The sequence below is a fragment of the Podarcis pityusensis genome (genome assembly GCF_964106645.2).
Source record: "Podarcis pityusensis genome assembly, chromosome: 16".
Classification (NCBI taxonomy): domain Eukaryota; kingdom Metazoa; phylum Chordata; class Lepidosauria; order Squamata; family Lacertidae; genus Podarcis; species Podarcis pityusensis.
In genome coordinates, this window is record NC_138041.1 from 24,388,241 (window position 1) to 24,405,705 (window position 17,465).

At 51.8% G+C, this 17,465-nt stretch overlaps 1 protein-coding gene across 8 annotated transcripts in view; it reads left to right on the forward strand.

The window, feature by feature from the left end:
* Positions 1-17,465, forward strand: part of SMTN (smoothelin) — an 82,325-nt gene that overhangs the window by 38,069 nt on the left and 26,791 nt on the right. For all 8 annotated transcript variants that reach the window (XM_080986207.1, XM_080986208.1, XM_080986212.1 and 5 more), the window contains 3 exons: positions 417-521; positions 5,048-5,695; positions 10,097-10,197. In XM_080986207.1, coding sequence (XP_080842333.1) covers positions 417-521; positions 5,048-5,695; positions 10,097-10,197 — 854 coding nt within the window. The remainder of the gene's footprint in view (positions 1-416; positions 522-5,047; positions 5,696-10,096; positions 10,198-17,465) is intronic.

Below are 17,465 nucleotides of genomic sequence, written 5' to 3' on the forward strand. Positions count from 1 at the left end.
GAGATGCCTGGAGGGGCCATTGGGGTTTCACCTGGGGCCTTCTGCATTCCAAGCAGGTGCTCTGCCACCAAGCTATGCTCCTTCCCCGCTGGAGAACCCCTTTGTCTAACCCCGTGGTTCCCAACGTTGGGCGCACACCCCACGGAGGGGGGCAGTTTGATTTTTAAGGGGGGCAATTCGAGAATGAGCTATTAACACTGAATGGCCTTTTAGGCTACCTCCATGTGAATAGGAGTTCACTTTTTGAATAATAAGAATTATATGTCACGGGGTGGGGTAGGGGTATCAGGATTTTAGGGATGCTTAGGTGGGGCATGGCCAAAAAAAAAAGGTTGGGAACCACTGGTTTAAGCCCTTGAGAAGCTTCAGAACCTTTCTTTAACATAGCTTCATTTCTCTCCCCCCCCCCTTGACAGTTTCCTCAGCAGCTCCATCCAGTGCCGCCCCCCAGACCCCTGCCCCTCCAGATGCCCGCTGCGGTGAAACCACACAACCGACGCCACGCCAGGCAACCAGCACAGGTAACAACCGTCTGGCCTAGCAACGGATTGCTTCATGGCTGTGTTAGGGGGACATTCATTCTCTCTCTCTCCTTCTCTGTGGCATAGTTGCTACTTATCCAACAGGACAGAGATGGCATTGTGTGGGTTTTGTTTCAGCCCCCTCCCAGGTGTTCTGCATTATTTTTATTTTTATTATGCCTTCCAAAGGAACCTGCCTTAGAATCATAGAAATGTAGAGTGGGAAGAGGCCCTGAGAATCATCTAGTCCTGTGGTTCCCAACGTGGGGCACATGCAACACGGAGGGGGGGAATTCGATTGGGGGGGCAATTTAGAAGCTGGTCTAGACAAAGTTAATGGCCTTTTAGGCTTCTTCCATGTGGATAAGAAAAGAATTATATGTCACCGGTGGGGGGGGGAATCAGGATTTTAGAGATGCTTAGGTGTGCATGGGACGCGGTGGGTGTTGTGGGTTAAACCACAGAGCCTAGGACTTGCCGATCAGAAGGTCGGCGGTTCGAATCCCCGCGACGGGGTAAGCTCCCGTTGCTCAGTCCCTGCTCCTGCCCACCTAGCAGTTCGAAAGCGTCAAAGTGCAAGTAGATAAATAGGTACCGCTCCGTCGGGGAGGTAAACGGCGTTTCCATGAGCTGCCCTGGTTCGCCAGAAGCGGCTTAGTCATGCTGGCCACATGATCTGGAAGCTGTACGTTGGCTCCCTTGGCCAATAAAGCGAGATGAGCGCCGCAACCCCAGAGTGGGCCATGACTGGACCTAATGGTCAGGGGTCCCTTTACCTTTAGCTAGGTGGGGCATGGCCAAAAAATGGTTGGCAACCGCTGGTCTAGTTCAACCCCCTGCAATGCAGGAATATGCAACTGTCCCATACGGGGATTGAACCTGCATCCTTGGCGTTATCAGCACCATGCTCTAATCAACTGAGCTATCCAGACCCAACAGTAGACATAGGAATATACGAAGCTGCGTTATACTGAGTCAGATCATTGGTCCATCTACCTCAGTAGTGTCGACACTGACTGGCAGCAGCTCTCCAGGGTTTCAAGCAGTGGACGTTTTCTGCCCTACCGGGAGGTGCTGTTGAGGATCGAACCTGTGGCCTTCTGCATGCCAGGCAGCTGCTCTTACCGTTAAGCCGTGGCCCTTTTTAAACAGGAACATAGGAAGCTGCCATTATACTGAGTCCTCTCGTCGCTCCATCTAGCTCCATGTCTTTAACACTGGGTGGCAGCAGGAGCTCGCCAGTGTTTCAGGTTTCTCCCAGCCCTACTTAGAGATTGCGGGGATTTGAATCCGGGTCACTCTGCATGCAAAGCAGAAGCGCCTCCCCTGAGCCACGGCCATTCTGCATGGAAGAAATCGGTCATTTAGTATGATAGCACCTACATTTTGGGACTCTCTGCCTGGACATCAGGAAAGTGCTTTTGCTCTACTCAGTTAGATGCCTGCTTGAAACATTTTTGTTTAAGCAAGACTACCCAGACACTCAGGAACTGAGATGAGTTTTATCCCTCTTTAGGAAGGTGCTGTGGTCTAAACCACTGAGCCCCTTGGGCTTGCCGATCAGAAGGTCGGCGGTTCAAATCCCCGCGACTGGGTGAGCTCCCGTTGCTCAGTCCCAGCTCCTGCCAACCTAGCAGTTAGAAACATGCCAGTGCAAGTAGATAAATAGGTACCACTCTGACGGGAAGGTAAACAGCGTTTCCATGCTCTGCTCTGGTTTCGGTGTTCCATTGCACCAGAAGTAGCTTAGTCATGTTGGCCACATGACCCGGAAAAACTGTCTGTGGAGAAACGTTGGCTCCCTTGGCCTGAAAACGAGATGAGCGCCGCAACTCCATAGTTGTCTGCGACTGGACTTAACTGTCAGGGGTCCTTTACCTGCTCCACTGAATTGAAATTTCAGCCTTCACGACATAGGAAAACAGCCAAGTAAACAGCTGTTTTCGTGGAGGAGAGTCAATATATTAACTGATATGCATGAAATTCCAGATATAGCTATATAATCCCTAGTGTAGTAAGATAAGACCTTTGGAGCAGGCATTTTCAAACAAAAAATTTTATGAACCACCCTACTGATCAACACCCAATGCCCTTTTAAGACGTGTGGTAGAAATGTGGTTGTTTTTGTTATGCATTTTGTGTTTTTTATACAGTGGTGCCCCGCAAGACGAATGCCTCGCAAGACGGAAAACTCGCTAGACGAAAGGGTTTTCCGTTTTTGAGTTGCTTCGCAGGACGAATTTCCCTATGGGCTTACTTCGCAAGATGAAAATGTCTTGCAAGTCTTGAGATTTTTTTTCCCGCTCCCCCCACCCCTTTTTCTAAGCCGCTAAGCCTTTAATAGCCTTTTAGCAGCTAAGCCTTTAAGCCTTTAATAGCCGCTAAACCGCTAATAGCGCTAATCCGCTAAGGCGCTAATAGGGTTGCTTCGCAAGACGAAAAAACCGCTAGACGAAGACACTCGCGGAACGGATTAATTTCGTCTTGCGAGGCACCACTGTATTGTGGTTTTATGTTGTCACCACCCTGAGGCCTCTGGATGTAGGGCGGCATACAAACAACAACAACAACAACAACAACAACAACAACAACAACAACAACAACACACTCCTTGCTGTTTTCTCACAGGCATCTGGCTGGCCATTGTGAGAACAGAATGCTGGTCAAGGTGGGCCTTTGGCCTCATCCAGCCGGCCTCTTCTTATGACCTTATGCTGCTTTGCCCAGTTTACTTAGGGGGCGTCTGGTGGGTGTCCCTGGAGGCATAAGAATTTAAGCCAGAGTGGCTTGCCAGCCCAAATAAAATTAAGTAAATAAAAATATTATCAAACAAACAAACAACAATGCTTCTGCTGCAGGCAGCCCCAGTTTTGATCCCCAGCATATCCAGGTTTGAAGTCCTGGATAGATGCTGCCAGTCTGTGTATACAGTGCTGAGCTAGATGGACTAATGGTCTGAATCAGTAAAGGGGCACAGCTTTGCAGTATAGAGCATCCATCTGCCTTGCATGCATAAAGTCCCGGGTTAAATCCCTGGCATCTCCAAGGAGGGCTGCAAATGTCCTTCACCTGCAACCATGGAGAGCTGCTGCCAGTCAGTGCAGACGCTGCTCACTCTATCTATCTGTCCCTGCAAGATTGGGCTAATGGCCTGTCCTGTCCTGCACTAGATTCTCAGAGGCCAACCAAACATCCCAGTGGGAATCACGCAAGCAGGACTCGAGTGCAAGAGCAGCTCTCTCTGCTTGTGGCTCTCAGCGGTGGGCAACCGGAGGCAACATTGAGCTGGACAAACTGGCGGTCTGATTCAGCAGTAGGCAGCTTCCTCCGTCCGAAAAGAGCCTTCCTCTGTGGGAGCTGTTTTAGATTTTAAGAACCTAAGTAGAGTTTCCCTGCTGGACCAGGCCAGTGGCCCATCGAGTCCATGGCCTCCTGCAGCCCCGAGTTCTGTGATTTAATCGCATGTCGCCTGCCGACAGCTTTGCTTTCGTCCTGAATCTTCGAATGTTCAGCTGAGTTCTGCTGAGAAATGATGTGCTGTGGACCAAGTGGATCGGGCAGGGGGATTTATCTGGCAGGGAGAAGTTTTCCCTCCTAGCCATGTAACCCACCCATGCTTAATTTTGTAAGAGAAATGAGAAGGGTTGTTTAGTTGGTTGGTGCTCGGTGCTGATAAAGCCAAGGTTGCCGGTTCGATTGCCAGCTGCATATTCCTGCATTGCTGCGTGTAGGGCTAGAATTCAGTGTTTCCCTAACTTGCGTTTCCAGCTGTTTGTGGACTACAACTCCCATCATCCCTAGCTAGCAGGACCAGTGGTCAGGGCAGATGGGAATTGTAGTCTGAAAACAGCTGGAGAACCAAGTTTGGGAAACACTGGATTAAACGATCCTTAGGGTCCCTTCCCTACTGGGACGCGGGTGGCACTGTGGGTTAAACCACAGAGCCTAGATCTTGCCGAACAGAAGGTCCGTGGTTCGAATCCCCACGATGGGATGAGCTACCGTTGGTCGGTCCCTGCTCCTGCCAACCTAGCATTTCAAAAGCACGTCAAAGTGCAAGTAGATAAATAGGTACCGCTCTGGCGGGAAGGTAAACGCCGTTTCCGTGCGCTGCTCTGGTTCACCAGAAGCGGCTTAGTCATGCTGGCCACATGACCCGGAAGCTGTATGCCGGCTCCTTCAGCCAATAAAGCCGCAACCCCAGAGTCGGTCACGACTGGACCTAGTGGTCAGGGGTCCCTTTACCTTTAGGGTCCCTTCCAAATCTATGATTCTATGTTTCTTTGACAAGCTGGGGATTTGGGGCTTCCTAACTTTGATCTTCCTTCCTGGGACAGGGAAGGACTCTGAGAGTCGCTCACACTGCCTGTGCTGGCGATGCTCCTTCTGTTATTGTTTTAAGTGTGTATAAACTCTGGGAGGAGCTCAGAAGCGTTCTTGGCCAGATTCCCAGCTTATGTGATGCATAAACTCTCCTCTGTTCCCAAGCCGACAAGCACACCCCTTTCCCTCTCTCTGTCTTGCAGATTCCCGCCGGGATCAGCCCTTCCAGCGATCCGGCTCTGTGTTAGACCGCGCACGAAAGTTCAGCTCGGAGCCCCTCAAGCCGTCCGGCTCTGCGGCCCCCCCCCGGAAGGCGGAGAGTGCGGGCAAAGGCGCCCGAATCCTGCAGCAGCAACAGCAGCTCCTGAACCCCCCGCGTGCAGGAGACTTACCTGCCGGGGCACGGGGTGGCAGCAGTGGCACTGCCGGCCGTGCCCTCCAGGATGCCAGCAGGCAGCGGGGTGCAGAGGAGCAACAGCAGCCGGCCAAGCCCTCCACCATCCAGGCAAAGACCGGGACAGTGAGGCCTCCCGCCGAGAGTCCGGCTGGCCCTAAAGAGGCGGCCGGCCCCCGGGGGCGGAGCCAGGCTGGCCAATGGCAGGGGAGCAAGTGGGCACCTGCCCGCCCCTCTGCTGAAAACACTCCGGGGAGCTCCTCCGGCTCAAAGGAGCCCCATGTCCCCCCGTTGAGCTCTTCCTCCTCCCGCAGCCCTCTGCCAGCCCGGGCGCGCAACCTCGGCGCCGCCGAGCCCAGCGACGAGATGAAGACCCTCTTCACCATTGAGATCAAGGATGGCCGCAGCCAGCCCCTCAGGAGCCAAATCGTGGGGACCCCAGGGAACCAGCGGGCAGGTGAGTGGCACCGCGGGCTGTGCATTTGCGTTACCGTCCGGCGCCCTCGGAAGTTGGCACGGGGGCAAAAGTGTCTTATAGGCACTTCTTGCCCGCTCTGTGGAAGTTCCTTAGGGAGAGCGCCCAGCAATTTGTTCGCTGTTATTCCTGCATTGTGGCGGGTCAGACTAGACAACCCATGAGGTCCCTGCCCCCCACTCTGTGATTCTGCTGCTTCTCGGTTTGGCTCCTTTTGGACAGAATCGTTTATTTACTGTGTTTCTTTCCTGGAAAGAGCTCAAGGCAGCGCATGTGGTTCTCCCTCCGTTCTCACAACAACCCTGTGAGGTAGGTCAGGCTGAGAGATCATGACTGATCCAGAGTTGCCCAGTGAGTTTCACCTGGTTGAGTGTAGATTCGAACCTCAATCTATCCCGGGTTCTGGTTGGACACTCTTTAACTATTCCATGATGGCACAATTGCCACCGGACATCCCATAAAGTGACTTTTGAGGTGGACCTGGTCTTGTAGGAACCTTCAAGGCAAGCGAGGAGAATTTTGCCGAAAGGAGTGGAATTTCCAGGACAGCAGGCAGGGCAGAGAATGCGTGTTTTGCACCTTGTGGATTTCTCCCCTGATTAAAGTTCTGCCCAGAGAAGCATCTTTCCCTGTCTGTGGCACTACCTGCTTGTTGAATTTCTGCCTCTTCTGCACGCATTAAAGCTCAGAGCCTTTGCCCACAAAATGCCAGCCAATTTGCCCCCAAAATATGAAATTGCAGGACAGACTTGGGTGGGTGGGTGTAGTTTGGTCTGGCAAACCTTCTGCAGGGAGAGTCGAAAATCTTCAGAGAAGTCAGGACAAAATGCCACGAGCCTGCATGGAATTGGCAGCCTCTGCTTTGCCGGCAGAGGTTTGTCTCCTGCTTTAGAGTTGCAAGCGCCGCTTTGCACCAGGAACCCCCTTCCAGAGTTACTTCATGCAGCGCAAGTCAGAATGTTGGTCCATCTAGGTCAGTGTTGCCTTCACTGGCTGGCAGCAACGGCTCTGCAGGAAATCCTTCCCAGCCCAACCTGGAGAGGCTGAACCGAGGACCTTCCGCCGATGCTTTTTGTATGAAGCTACAACCCTCTGTTCTGCAAAATTGCATTTTGTGGCAGGGACTTAAAGCACTCTCCTCTCCCAGGTTGCTCCCAGGTTGCTGCTGCCCCTTTATAAGGGAAAATATCTGTTATCCATAAGGTTTAAAAGGCTAGAGATTTGGGTGACAAGGGCTTCTCTGGCCAGTGGGAATTTGCAGCTGCGGGTTGCATAGGTAATTCAGCAAACTGCCTTACACTGTTGGCCCATCCAGCTCAGCATTGTCTGCACTGACCGGCAGCAGCTCTCCAGGGGTTTTCAGGCAGGGGACATTCCCAGCCCCGCCTGGAGGGGCTGCAGGAGATTGAACCTGGGACCTTCTGCATGCAAAGCAAGCAGATAATCTGCCGCTGAGTTTACAGCCCTTCTCTTGAGGATAAATTAAGATTTTAGTCCCCAGGGTTTTGGTTTGCTTTTTTTAAAAAAGTGCTGAATTAAATAGGAAGCTGCCTAATATTGAATCAGGACGCTGGTCTGTCCAGCAGCAACTATTCAGGGTTTCAAGTAGGAATCATTGCCAGCCGTCTCAGGAGATGCTGGCGGGGATTGAACTTGGGAACTTCTGCAATTATTATTATTATTTATTTATTTATACATACATACATACATAGATACATACATACCCCGCCCATCTGGCTGGGTTTCCCCAGCCACTCTGGGCAGCTTCCAACAGAATATTAAACTACAATAACCTATTAAACATTAAAAGCTTCCCTAAACAAGGCTGCCTTCAGATGTGTTCTAAAAGTCTGGTAGTTGTTGTTCTCTTTGACATCTGATGGGAGGGCGTTCCCGGGCGGGCGCCACCACCGAGAAGGCCCTTTGCCTGGTTCCCTGTAGCCACACTTCTCGCAGTGAGGGAACCTCCAGAAGGCCCTCGGCACTGGACCTCAGTGTCCGGGTAGAACGATGGGGGTGGAGACGCTCCTTCAGATATATAGTGGTACCTTGGGTTAAGTACTTAATTCATTCTGGAGGTCCGTTCTTAACCTGAAACTGTTCTTAACCTGAAGCACCACTTTAGCTAATGGGGCCACATGCTGCCGCCGCACCACCAGAGCCCGATTTCTGTTCTTATCCTGAAGCAAAGTTCTTAACCTGAAGCACTATTTCTGGGTTAGTGGAGTGTGTAACCTGAAGCGTATGTAACCCGAGGTACCACTGTACTGGACCGAGGCCGTTTAGGGCTTGCTCTACCACTGAGCCAGAACACTTGCCGTACAGTGGTACCTCAGGTTACATACACTTCAGGTTACATACGCTTCAGGTTACAGACTCTGCTAACCCAGAAATATTACCTCAGGTTAAGAACTTTGCTTCAGGATGAGAACAGAAATCACGCAGCGGCAGCGCAGCTGCAGTGGGAGGCCCCATTAGCTAAAGTGGTGCTTCAGGTTAAGAACAGTTTCAGGTTAAGAACGGACCTCCGGAACGAATTAAGTACGTAACCAGAGGTACCACTGTAATTGCATGATGTTTCCAGTGAGAGAGACAGATAAACTTCTGTCGCTGTGGCCGGAGTGTGTCGGATTGATCTTCTCAGGGATTGGGTGCAAATTCAGATTACCCACCCCCCATGAAGCCTTTGAAGTCTTGACTTTTTATTTTGAGCCCTTGGCGGTGCTGTGGTCGGACTTAGGACATGGGAGAACAGGGTTCGAATTCCCCTCTTGGCCATGAAGCTCACTGGGTTGCCCCCTTTGGCCCGTCGCAGCTTCTCAGCCTAGCCTACCTCACAGGGTTGCTGAGGGGATTAAATGAGGAGCGGGGAGAAAAGGGCAGGATATAAAAATACACATGCACATTCCCTTTTATGCCTCAATTTCATTTTAAAATGTCAAAGCGACGAACGCAACGGTGATACGTGAAAACCACATCAACGTTCGAAACACCGAATCGCGGTGATGTTTCCTTTAATCATCCTAGTTTTTGATTTGACCCAGTTCTCTACGACAACGTCTGCCAACCTGCCGCCCTCCAGATGTTTTGGAAGGCACCGTCCGTCAGCCTTACGGCTGTGCTGATAAAAGCTGATGGGAACTGTAGTTCAAAACACCTGGATGGCGGAAATGACTGGCAGAATCCGTCACCAGGGAGAAGAGTCGGTGGAGGAAGATTGGAAGAAATTCAAAGACTATCTGCAGAAACATTGCAAAATTAAAGAATGTTAGAGTGATGTTGGATTGAAAATAAGTGGCTTCCAGCTGTACAGGATTTAAAATTATATATAGATTAAGATTAAGGATTAGGATTAAAAAAGTTTAAGGAAATGGAAACTTGGTTTTTAAGAGGTAAAATTTTAATGTTATATTATATTAAGATTAAAGATTGGGATTAAAAAAGAGGGAAAGAAATTGCTGGACAAACAATTTGAACTGGAATACAAAAGAGGGAGGTATGAGGAGGTCCAGAAAATAAGTAAATTTAAAAATGGAGATGAAAAGGTGATATTGTTTTTAACTGTTTTTTTTCTTTTTTGTCTTTTGTTTTTTGTTCTTTTTTTCTTTTTTGGATTATGTATTGTGTATTTTTGAATTGTGTATTTCTTTTTTATGTTTTTATGTTTAATCTTTTATTGATGTGTTCTTTTTATTGGAAACCTTAATAAATATCATTTAAAAAAAACAACAAAACAAAACACCTGGAAAGGCAGCAGATTAGAGAAAGCAACTCTGGGCACTCGGTGGGTTCGGAGCTTGGAAGTCGATTTGCCATGCGATCCATGCCCTTCCCCATCTAGAACAGGCTCATTCCTGGAGCGTTATGAAGGCTGGCGCACGATGTCAGAAACTTGGATATATTCCATGATCTCCGCTACATTACCTGACTGCAGCTTGCCGCTTTCTGTTTTCTATTAGGAGAGCGCCAGCCGCTTTTTAAAAAGCGTCTGGTTTGAAGCCCACCAAATCTCCAGGGCTTGGGGAGAAGGGCGGGTGGCAATGCGCCAAGTCTACGCTGGCGAAAATACAGCCCCTCCCCGGCTTGTGTCCTTTGTGGTTCCTTGCCTACTCCTGCCAAGCAGGTAGGCGCAAGCTTTGGGGAGAAGGGACTTGGTGCTCTTTAGCTCAGGTATGCCTTGGAACACATGGGCCAGCTTGTTTCTACAAAGGGAATGACTAACTTCAGAACTTAATGTGGACTAGTAACTTGTGCATTTCATGCAGACTGGCAACTTGCGGGCTTAAAAGCTGGCCAAATCCCGAAGCCCCAGTTTGGAGCCCTCCTGTTGCCCCGACCCCTGGCCGCTGGTTCTCACACCTGTGCCTTCTCCCCATGCCACAGAACTCACCCTGGGGTTGAGAAGCACTCCCATTCGAATCACCACCACCAGCAGCAGCATCGACAGCTCCAGCCATGGCGGCAGCAGCTCCAGCCTTAATAAGGTGAGTCTTCCCGCTCCCTGCCCTTCTTCTGCTTTCCCTTCCTTCCTTCCTTCCTTCCTCTGATCATGCCTCTTTCTGCAGGTGGGGGAAACTTAAAAAGTCCCCTTGGCCCTCCACAAAGCCGTGGAGCCTCAGGGAGGGCGGAGGGCTGCGTCAGTTCTGCAGCTGTGAGAGGCAGAGCGAAGGGCACAACTTGGGCTTTGCGCAGGAGAGGCAGTGACCGTCTAATGCCCGGCATCCTGTTCTTACAAGGGCCCTCCAGCTGCCTCAGTGGGTAGCCAGCAAGCAGGACCCCAGCACAAGATTTGGGATTCGGAAGCCTTGCTGCCTCCAATGATGGAACCAGAGTGTAGTCCCTATGGCTATAGTAGCCATGGGTAGCCGTCTCCTCCGTGAATTTGCCCAATCTTCTTTTAAAGCTGTCACCAACTCCTGTGGCAGGGAGTTCCACAGTCTAACTATGCACTGCATTAAGAGGGTCTTTTTCCCCCCTCCGTCCCGAATCTTCAAAATTCATTGGATGTCCCTGAGTTCTAGTGTTATGAGAGAGACCAAACTTTTCTCTATCCACATTCTCTTTGCCAGGCATAATTTTTTTACACCTCAATCTTACTCGCCTTCCTTCTAAACCAGGGTTTCCCAAACTTGGGCCTCCAGCTGTTTTGGGACTACAACTCCCATCATCCCTGACCACCGGTCCTGCTAGATGGGATGATGGGAGTTATAGTTCTAAACCAGGGTTTCCCAGACTTGGGCCTCCAGCTGTTTTGGGACTACAACTCCCATCATCCCTGACCACTGGTCCTGCTAGGTAGGGATGATGGGAGTTGTAGTCCGAAGACAGCTTAAAGACCCTGCTCTAAACTTTAAAGAAAACTCCAGGTGATGCAACTTTCCCTCATAGGGGAGGTGAACCATTTGGGGTGCCCTTTTCTGAACCAGCTCTGCAACCCCCCCCCCACTCTGCCAGCGCTCCCAGCCATGCCCTGGCTGCCTCTCACAGCCTGGTTGTGGAGCAAGCCGGCAGCTCTCCTGCCCGGGCTAATTAGCCTAATGCCTCGTCCCGCTTGTCCCTGCCGGCCTGTCGCCTCTCGTTAAGGCATTAGGCGACCTGCGGCTCCGGAATCCGGGTGGGCTGCCGCGAGGAGCTGCGCCGACGGGCGACAGGGTTGTGCCAACTCACTCCGGGTGGGCCTCTGGGTGGCCGTCCCCTGCAGGTGAGGGCGTGGGAAGGATCCTGGTCCCGGGACGGGGGTGTGTGTGTGTGTGTGTGTGTGTGTGGCAGCCGGCCAGGAGGGTGGAAGTGAAGAGCGAGATTGCAGCTACGAGGAGGAGCTCAGGCAGTTTGTAGGGCAGGGGATGCTCTGAGCGGGACAGAACAACAACAGAGGGCCATTCGCCCGGGCCGGGAATCCGATCACTCGCTCTTTTCATCAGCCATGTGCATTATTCAGGAAGCTGTGCAGGAGGCTGGAGCTGGGCCTGGAAATAGTCGGTCAGGTGAGCAGAGGTGGCCGCCTTCTTTTGTCCCTCTCCCCACATTCCCGTGCTCCAACCCGCATCTTCAGGTTGGAGCAATATCCCTGCACCTTGGCCAGGCCATCTGAGCAGCGGCAGCTGCGTCGGAACTCTGTGTCGTGTGTGTGTGTGTGTGTGTGTGTGTGTGTGTGTGTTCCCCCACTCCTCGCCTCTGCTGCCTTGCAGCGTGTCTGACGACCAGGACAAACAGCAAGGTGGTCCAGCAGCATTGGCAGCCAGGAGTAGGTGGTGGGTTGGGATTTTGTCCCTGCTTCGCAGCCACAGCAGAGGGAGGCCGTGCCCGTCTGTGCTGCTTCAGACCCCAGGTAGGGGATTGAGTGCTTAAATGCTCCCCCATAGCATTTTTTTTTTAATCCATGCACAGGGAAAGCTAGCTCCTCAGGAAGAAAGGTTCCTCTTTTCCATGTGCTAGCTTTCTCACTGCAGGGGTCCCCCTGTGTAAAACCATTTGACAATATGATTCCTCGCCTGAGATTTGTAGTGATGCGTTTCAGTTCAGACACAAGTTGATCGCCTCATCTGTTGTTGGCATGCCTTGTTTCCTGCCTCCGTGATAGGAGGGATGCTCTCCTTTATCCCTGAATGGTTTTTTTCAGTAGTTCTCGTACCCACACACCTGTGAACCCAGGGCTGCCCTGCAGCTCCATACATGACCATTATGTGCTCCCCAGGGAAGTTTGCCTGGTGCCTTCATTATACACCTTTAGGTGCCAGGCCTTTGGTTAATCCAATTTACATCCAATGCCTGTTTAAAATGTGGGGGGGGGGGGGTTGGCGGGGGGGGGTTAGGCTTGTCGTTTTTATTTTTATTAGGTATTTTGTGGTTTTATATCTTGATTTTATTCTGTGAACCGCCCTGAGACTTCCGGGTATAGGGCGGTATATAAATTCAATTAACAACAACAACAACCCCATTTCGACTGTTTGGGCCGGGATTTTGGCTCTCGGGTTCTAACTCGGATGTCCCAAGATTCTTCCCCTTTTTCTTTCTTTTTTTTTAAAAATATTTTCAGTTTTTCATCATTAATACCCTTCAAACTTAAATCCAGCAGTATTTGTACAATTGCGGGATTCTCTGAACCCCTGAACTTCATTCCTCCCCCTTCTGGTTTTCCACAGATACGTTTTTATTTTATTTTAACCACATCTAATTACATTTATCCAACTTTAGTTAAATCCTTTACCTGTTATAAATTTACAAGCGCTATGTCAATCCTTCTAACATTTTCAAATCTTTACATTGTTCTTTAATGCAGCATTTCCCAACCTTGGGCCTCCAGCTGTTTTTGGACTACAACTCCCATAATCCTCAGCTAGCAAGACCAGTGGTCAGGGATGATGGGAATTGTAGTTCGAAAACAGCTGGAGGCCCAAGGTTGGGAAACACTGCTTTAATGTACTCTATAAATTTATACCATTCTTTTTAAAATTTACTATTATCTTCCTAGTCATTTTTGCCATTTTAACACACAGTGGTACCTCGGGTTATGTACTTAATTCGTTCCGGAGGTCCGTTCTTAACCTGAAACTGTTCTTAACCTGAAGCACCACTTTAGCTAATGGGGCCTCCTGCTGCTGCCGTGCCGCCGGAGCACGATTTCTGTTCTTATCCTGAAGCAAAGTTCTTACCCTGAAGCACTATTTCTGGGATAGCGGAGTCTGTAACCTGAAGCGTATGTAACCCGAGGTACCACTGTAGTCCGTAATTTTCACTATCTACTCTTCCTTGGTTGGCGTTTCCTTTTCCTTCCATCTTTTTCTTTCAAAGCAAGCTGCCGATCCCTGTTTGCAGCAGTCGCACACTTCCCTCCTTCACCAGCATGGTGTAGTGGTTAAGAGCGGTAGACTTGTAATCTGGTGAACTGGGTTCGATTCCCCACTCCTCCTCATGCAGCTGCTGGGTGACCTTGGGCTAGTCACACTTCTCAGAAGTCTCTCAGCCCCACTCACCTGACAGAGTGTTTGTTGTGGGGGAGGAAGGGAAAGGAGAATGTTAGCTGCTTTGAGACTCCTTCGGGTAGTGATAAAGCGGGATATCAAATCCAGACTCCTCCTCCTCCTCTTCTTCTTCTTCTTGTTCCCCTGCTCTGAATTGCCCAGAGGACGGCCCTTCTAACAGCACCAGCCTCTGCAGCCCCCAGGGGGCACCCTTCCCCTGCCATCACAAGGCAGCCCCTGCCTCTCCCTGCACTGGGTCCAGCCTACCCCCCACCCACACAGCCCGGCCACCTGGCCCAACTCCATCATCCTGTCTTTGTCTGTCACCGGGAAGCGTCCCTCTGCGGGACAAGAATAGATGCCCGGCCACACAAAAGACCCCGCTCAGCCCCGCCGGTCACCAGAGAGCCGTGGTCCCGCCATTCAGGGCTCCTTTGCACTCTCTCTCCTGGCACTGCCCCTCTGCGCCATGCCCGGGGTGCCCACCCCCAGCCCTGAGCCGCCCCCGTTCGAGGAGGCTCCCCTGCGGCAGGCCCTGCAGGAGGTCCGCCAGGAGTTGCAGGCGTGGCGCCAGGCCGTCGAGCACCGCGTGGAGGTGGCCCTGGGCTCGGTGCGCCCGCTGGCTGCCGCCCTCGCCCAGCTGCGGGAGGAGAATGCCGCCCTGCGGGCCGAGCAGCGGCGGCTTAGCCGGGACGTGGCGCTGCTCACCCTCTACCTGGGCGAGGAGGAGAAGGACCCCAGCACCCTGCTGCTGGAGGCGGAAGATCCCTGCGCCCACTTTGCGGGCGCCGAGGAGGCCGTGCAGCCGACGGCCCACCCGCCCACCTTCGCCAGCACCAGGAGGCACTCGGAGGTCCACCTCTCTCGCAGCGGGGGTTTTGTGAGTCGTGCTCTTATGCCAAACATGGGTAGGGACGGGTTAGGGGTTTTGGCATGCGGGGAGGTGTGCCCCCTCTTATGCCCTGCCTGCCCATCTTGCTCCCATCTGACAGGTGTTGTAGTTAGGCCTGGGCGACGTAGCAATACATTGCCTGAAACCGGTTGAAAGTTAAAATCGCAAGATGGATTTCAGAGCAGGCGATGTATCGTGAATTCCCGCTTGCCCCCGGCTGCAGCGGTGTTGCATGCTTCAATATGGAGAGCCTGACCAGGCCACCTGATACTCGCCCACTCCTGCCCCCCCCCGGAGCCCAGGACAAGGGTGGGGAAGGAGGACAAGGTCCCAAGCAGAGAAGATCGCATGCCCAAGATGGACTATGCCGAAATGGCAAAAGTGACAGGGAGAATCAGAAACCAGGATGATAAGAAATTTAATAGAGACTGGAAAGAAAAAATATAGATTATCTTAAAGAACACTGTACACAGTTAAAATCTGGGACACGGGTGGCACTGTGGGTTAAACCACAGAGCCTAGGACTTGCCGATCAGAAGGTCAGCGGTTCAAATCCCCGCGACGGGGTGAGCTCCCGTTGCTCGGTCCCTGCTCCTGCCAGCAAAGCAGTTCGAAAGCACGTCAAAGTGCATGTAGATAAATAGGTACCACTCCGGCGGGAAGGTAAACGGCGTTTCCATGCACTGCTCTGGTTCGCCAGAAGCGGCTTAGTCATGCTGGCCACATGACCCAGAAGCTGTACGCCGGCTCCCTCGGCCAGTAAAGCGAGATGAGCGCCGCAACCCCAGAGTTGGTCACGACTGGACCTAATGGTCAGGGGTCCCTTTACCTTTACACAGTTAAAAATATTAGCAGGACCAATATAACACTTTGTATGGTAATAATTCTGTGGTTACAAAATGGAAATTTGAATATAAGTTTGAATGATATTATAAGATACAGTATAAAAGGAAGTATGTTGGAAATCACAGGGGAGTCCAAGGATTCAGAGAAAAATTGATTATATTTGAATGCAAGAGTTATTTGTACAAACTAAAATAAAAATGATAGAGTGGGGCTTGCCTGCCTGCCAGCCCTGCCCTCATTTCTTCTCTGGCTGTGCGAGTGCCAGCGGGCAGCCTCCTCACCCCCCTTTTCCTTTGCACCGATCACAGAGCCACCTCTGCCCTTGCATGGTGCTCCAGAGGGTGGCTCCCGGTAGCTGCCGCTTGCATGGTGCCGGTGGGAGGCTATCATTGGGTTAAGCCGCAGCTGGCAGCTTCAGGGATCCAGCGGTGCCATGTCATTTGGTGCCCTGGCTGATGCACCTGGGGTCGTCTGTGTGGCTGGCCACTGCCTTCTTCCTCCCCGCCCTGCTGTCAGGGATCAAACCCTAGGACTTTCTGTTTGCGAAGCAGATGCCCTGCCCTTTAGCTAGAGCCCTTCTGCTCACCCCCCCTGACTTTCGTGGTGTATGTAGGAAAAAGCAACGCCCATCATGGTTTCCCAGCCCTAGCATGTTCCCCTCTCCTGCCTCCCCAACACCAGCCAGTCTGCTTCATTAAAGAAACAGCAATTTGAAGTAATGTTACATAATGAAGAAGGGTGCCTCTAGGCATGTGCAGAGTGCCAAGCTGACCAGGTGCTGCTACCGCCTGTAGGGTTAAGGGTGAATGTCAGGCTTCTCCCAGAAGCCAGGGCTACACACACACACATTTAGAAACAAACATATATGTACTGTATATTGCTTAAGCAACTTTCTCCCCTGACACCAATCGGTGGGTTTGTGGGAGGAAGTTCTGAAGTTCATGGTCACCCTTTATTGCGGGCAAATGTCACGCCAGCCCTCTCCTGCTTGTCGCAGCACCAGGCTGGCAAGCACAGCCCTCTCGGCCTTGGATTGGAGCGGGCACAGAGCAGGCTGTTTGCGCCCCCCGCTCAACCCACCCAGGGTGGATTAGCTGCCTCTCTGTTTGGGATTACAGCCGCCTGCTCGGGCGACAGGTGTGCAGAGCCCAGTGGTTGTGGCTTGGCACTTTACCTGCACCAGCCAGGCCCTTCCTCCTCCTCCTCCTCTTCATGCCAGCTGGGGTGGGTGATGCGAAACTCCTGCCCAAGCAGCTGCCCAGGGTCGCCTTTCACTGGCCGAGAGCCGGGGAGGCGCGTGAGTGGCAGCCTCCTCAGCCGCGGCTTGTTAGAAAGGCTCCTTCTCTTTACAAGCAGCTGAGCTCTGGGGCCCCCGGCCAGGAATCTGCGAGCCCCGCTAGCAGCTGGGCCCCTCTCCTGTTGTTGATCTCGTGGCGCTGGCGGTTTTGTGCTGGGATTTGCCAGAAGCCTGCGGAACAGTGTCCTGCCGTCAACAAGGACCTGTCAAGTTGTAAATTGGAGCTTTGCAGACAGAGCGGGGGACTGTGGCGTGCAGGTTGCTTAGCTGTGATTCTGTGGTGAACTAGAAAAGTGATCTTCCGTTCCTTGTTTGGAGCACCCATAACCCGCTACGTGCAACAGCGGGTGTGCTTTTCTTGGGATGACAAGCCGGCGGCTGTTCAAACGAACTACAACTCCCATCATTCCACACAGAGACGCATTGGCAGATTCCTCTAGTGGCGTAGGAGAGCTGAAAATACAGTCGTACAGTGGTACCTCGGGTTAAGTACTTAATTCGTTCTGGAGGTCCGTTCTTAACCTGAAACTGTTCTTAACCTGAAGCACCACTTTAGCTAATGGGGCCTCCTGCTGCCGCTGCGCCGCCAGAGCACGATTTCTGTTCTCATCCTGAAGCAAAGTTCTTAACCCGAGGTACTATTTCTGGGTTAGCGGAGTCTGTAACCTGAAGCGTATGTAACCTGAAGTGTATGTAACCCGAGGTACCACTGTACCTTGGTTTTTGAACAGCTTATTTCCTGAACGTTTTGGCTCC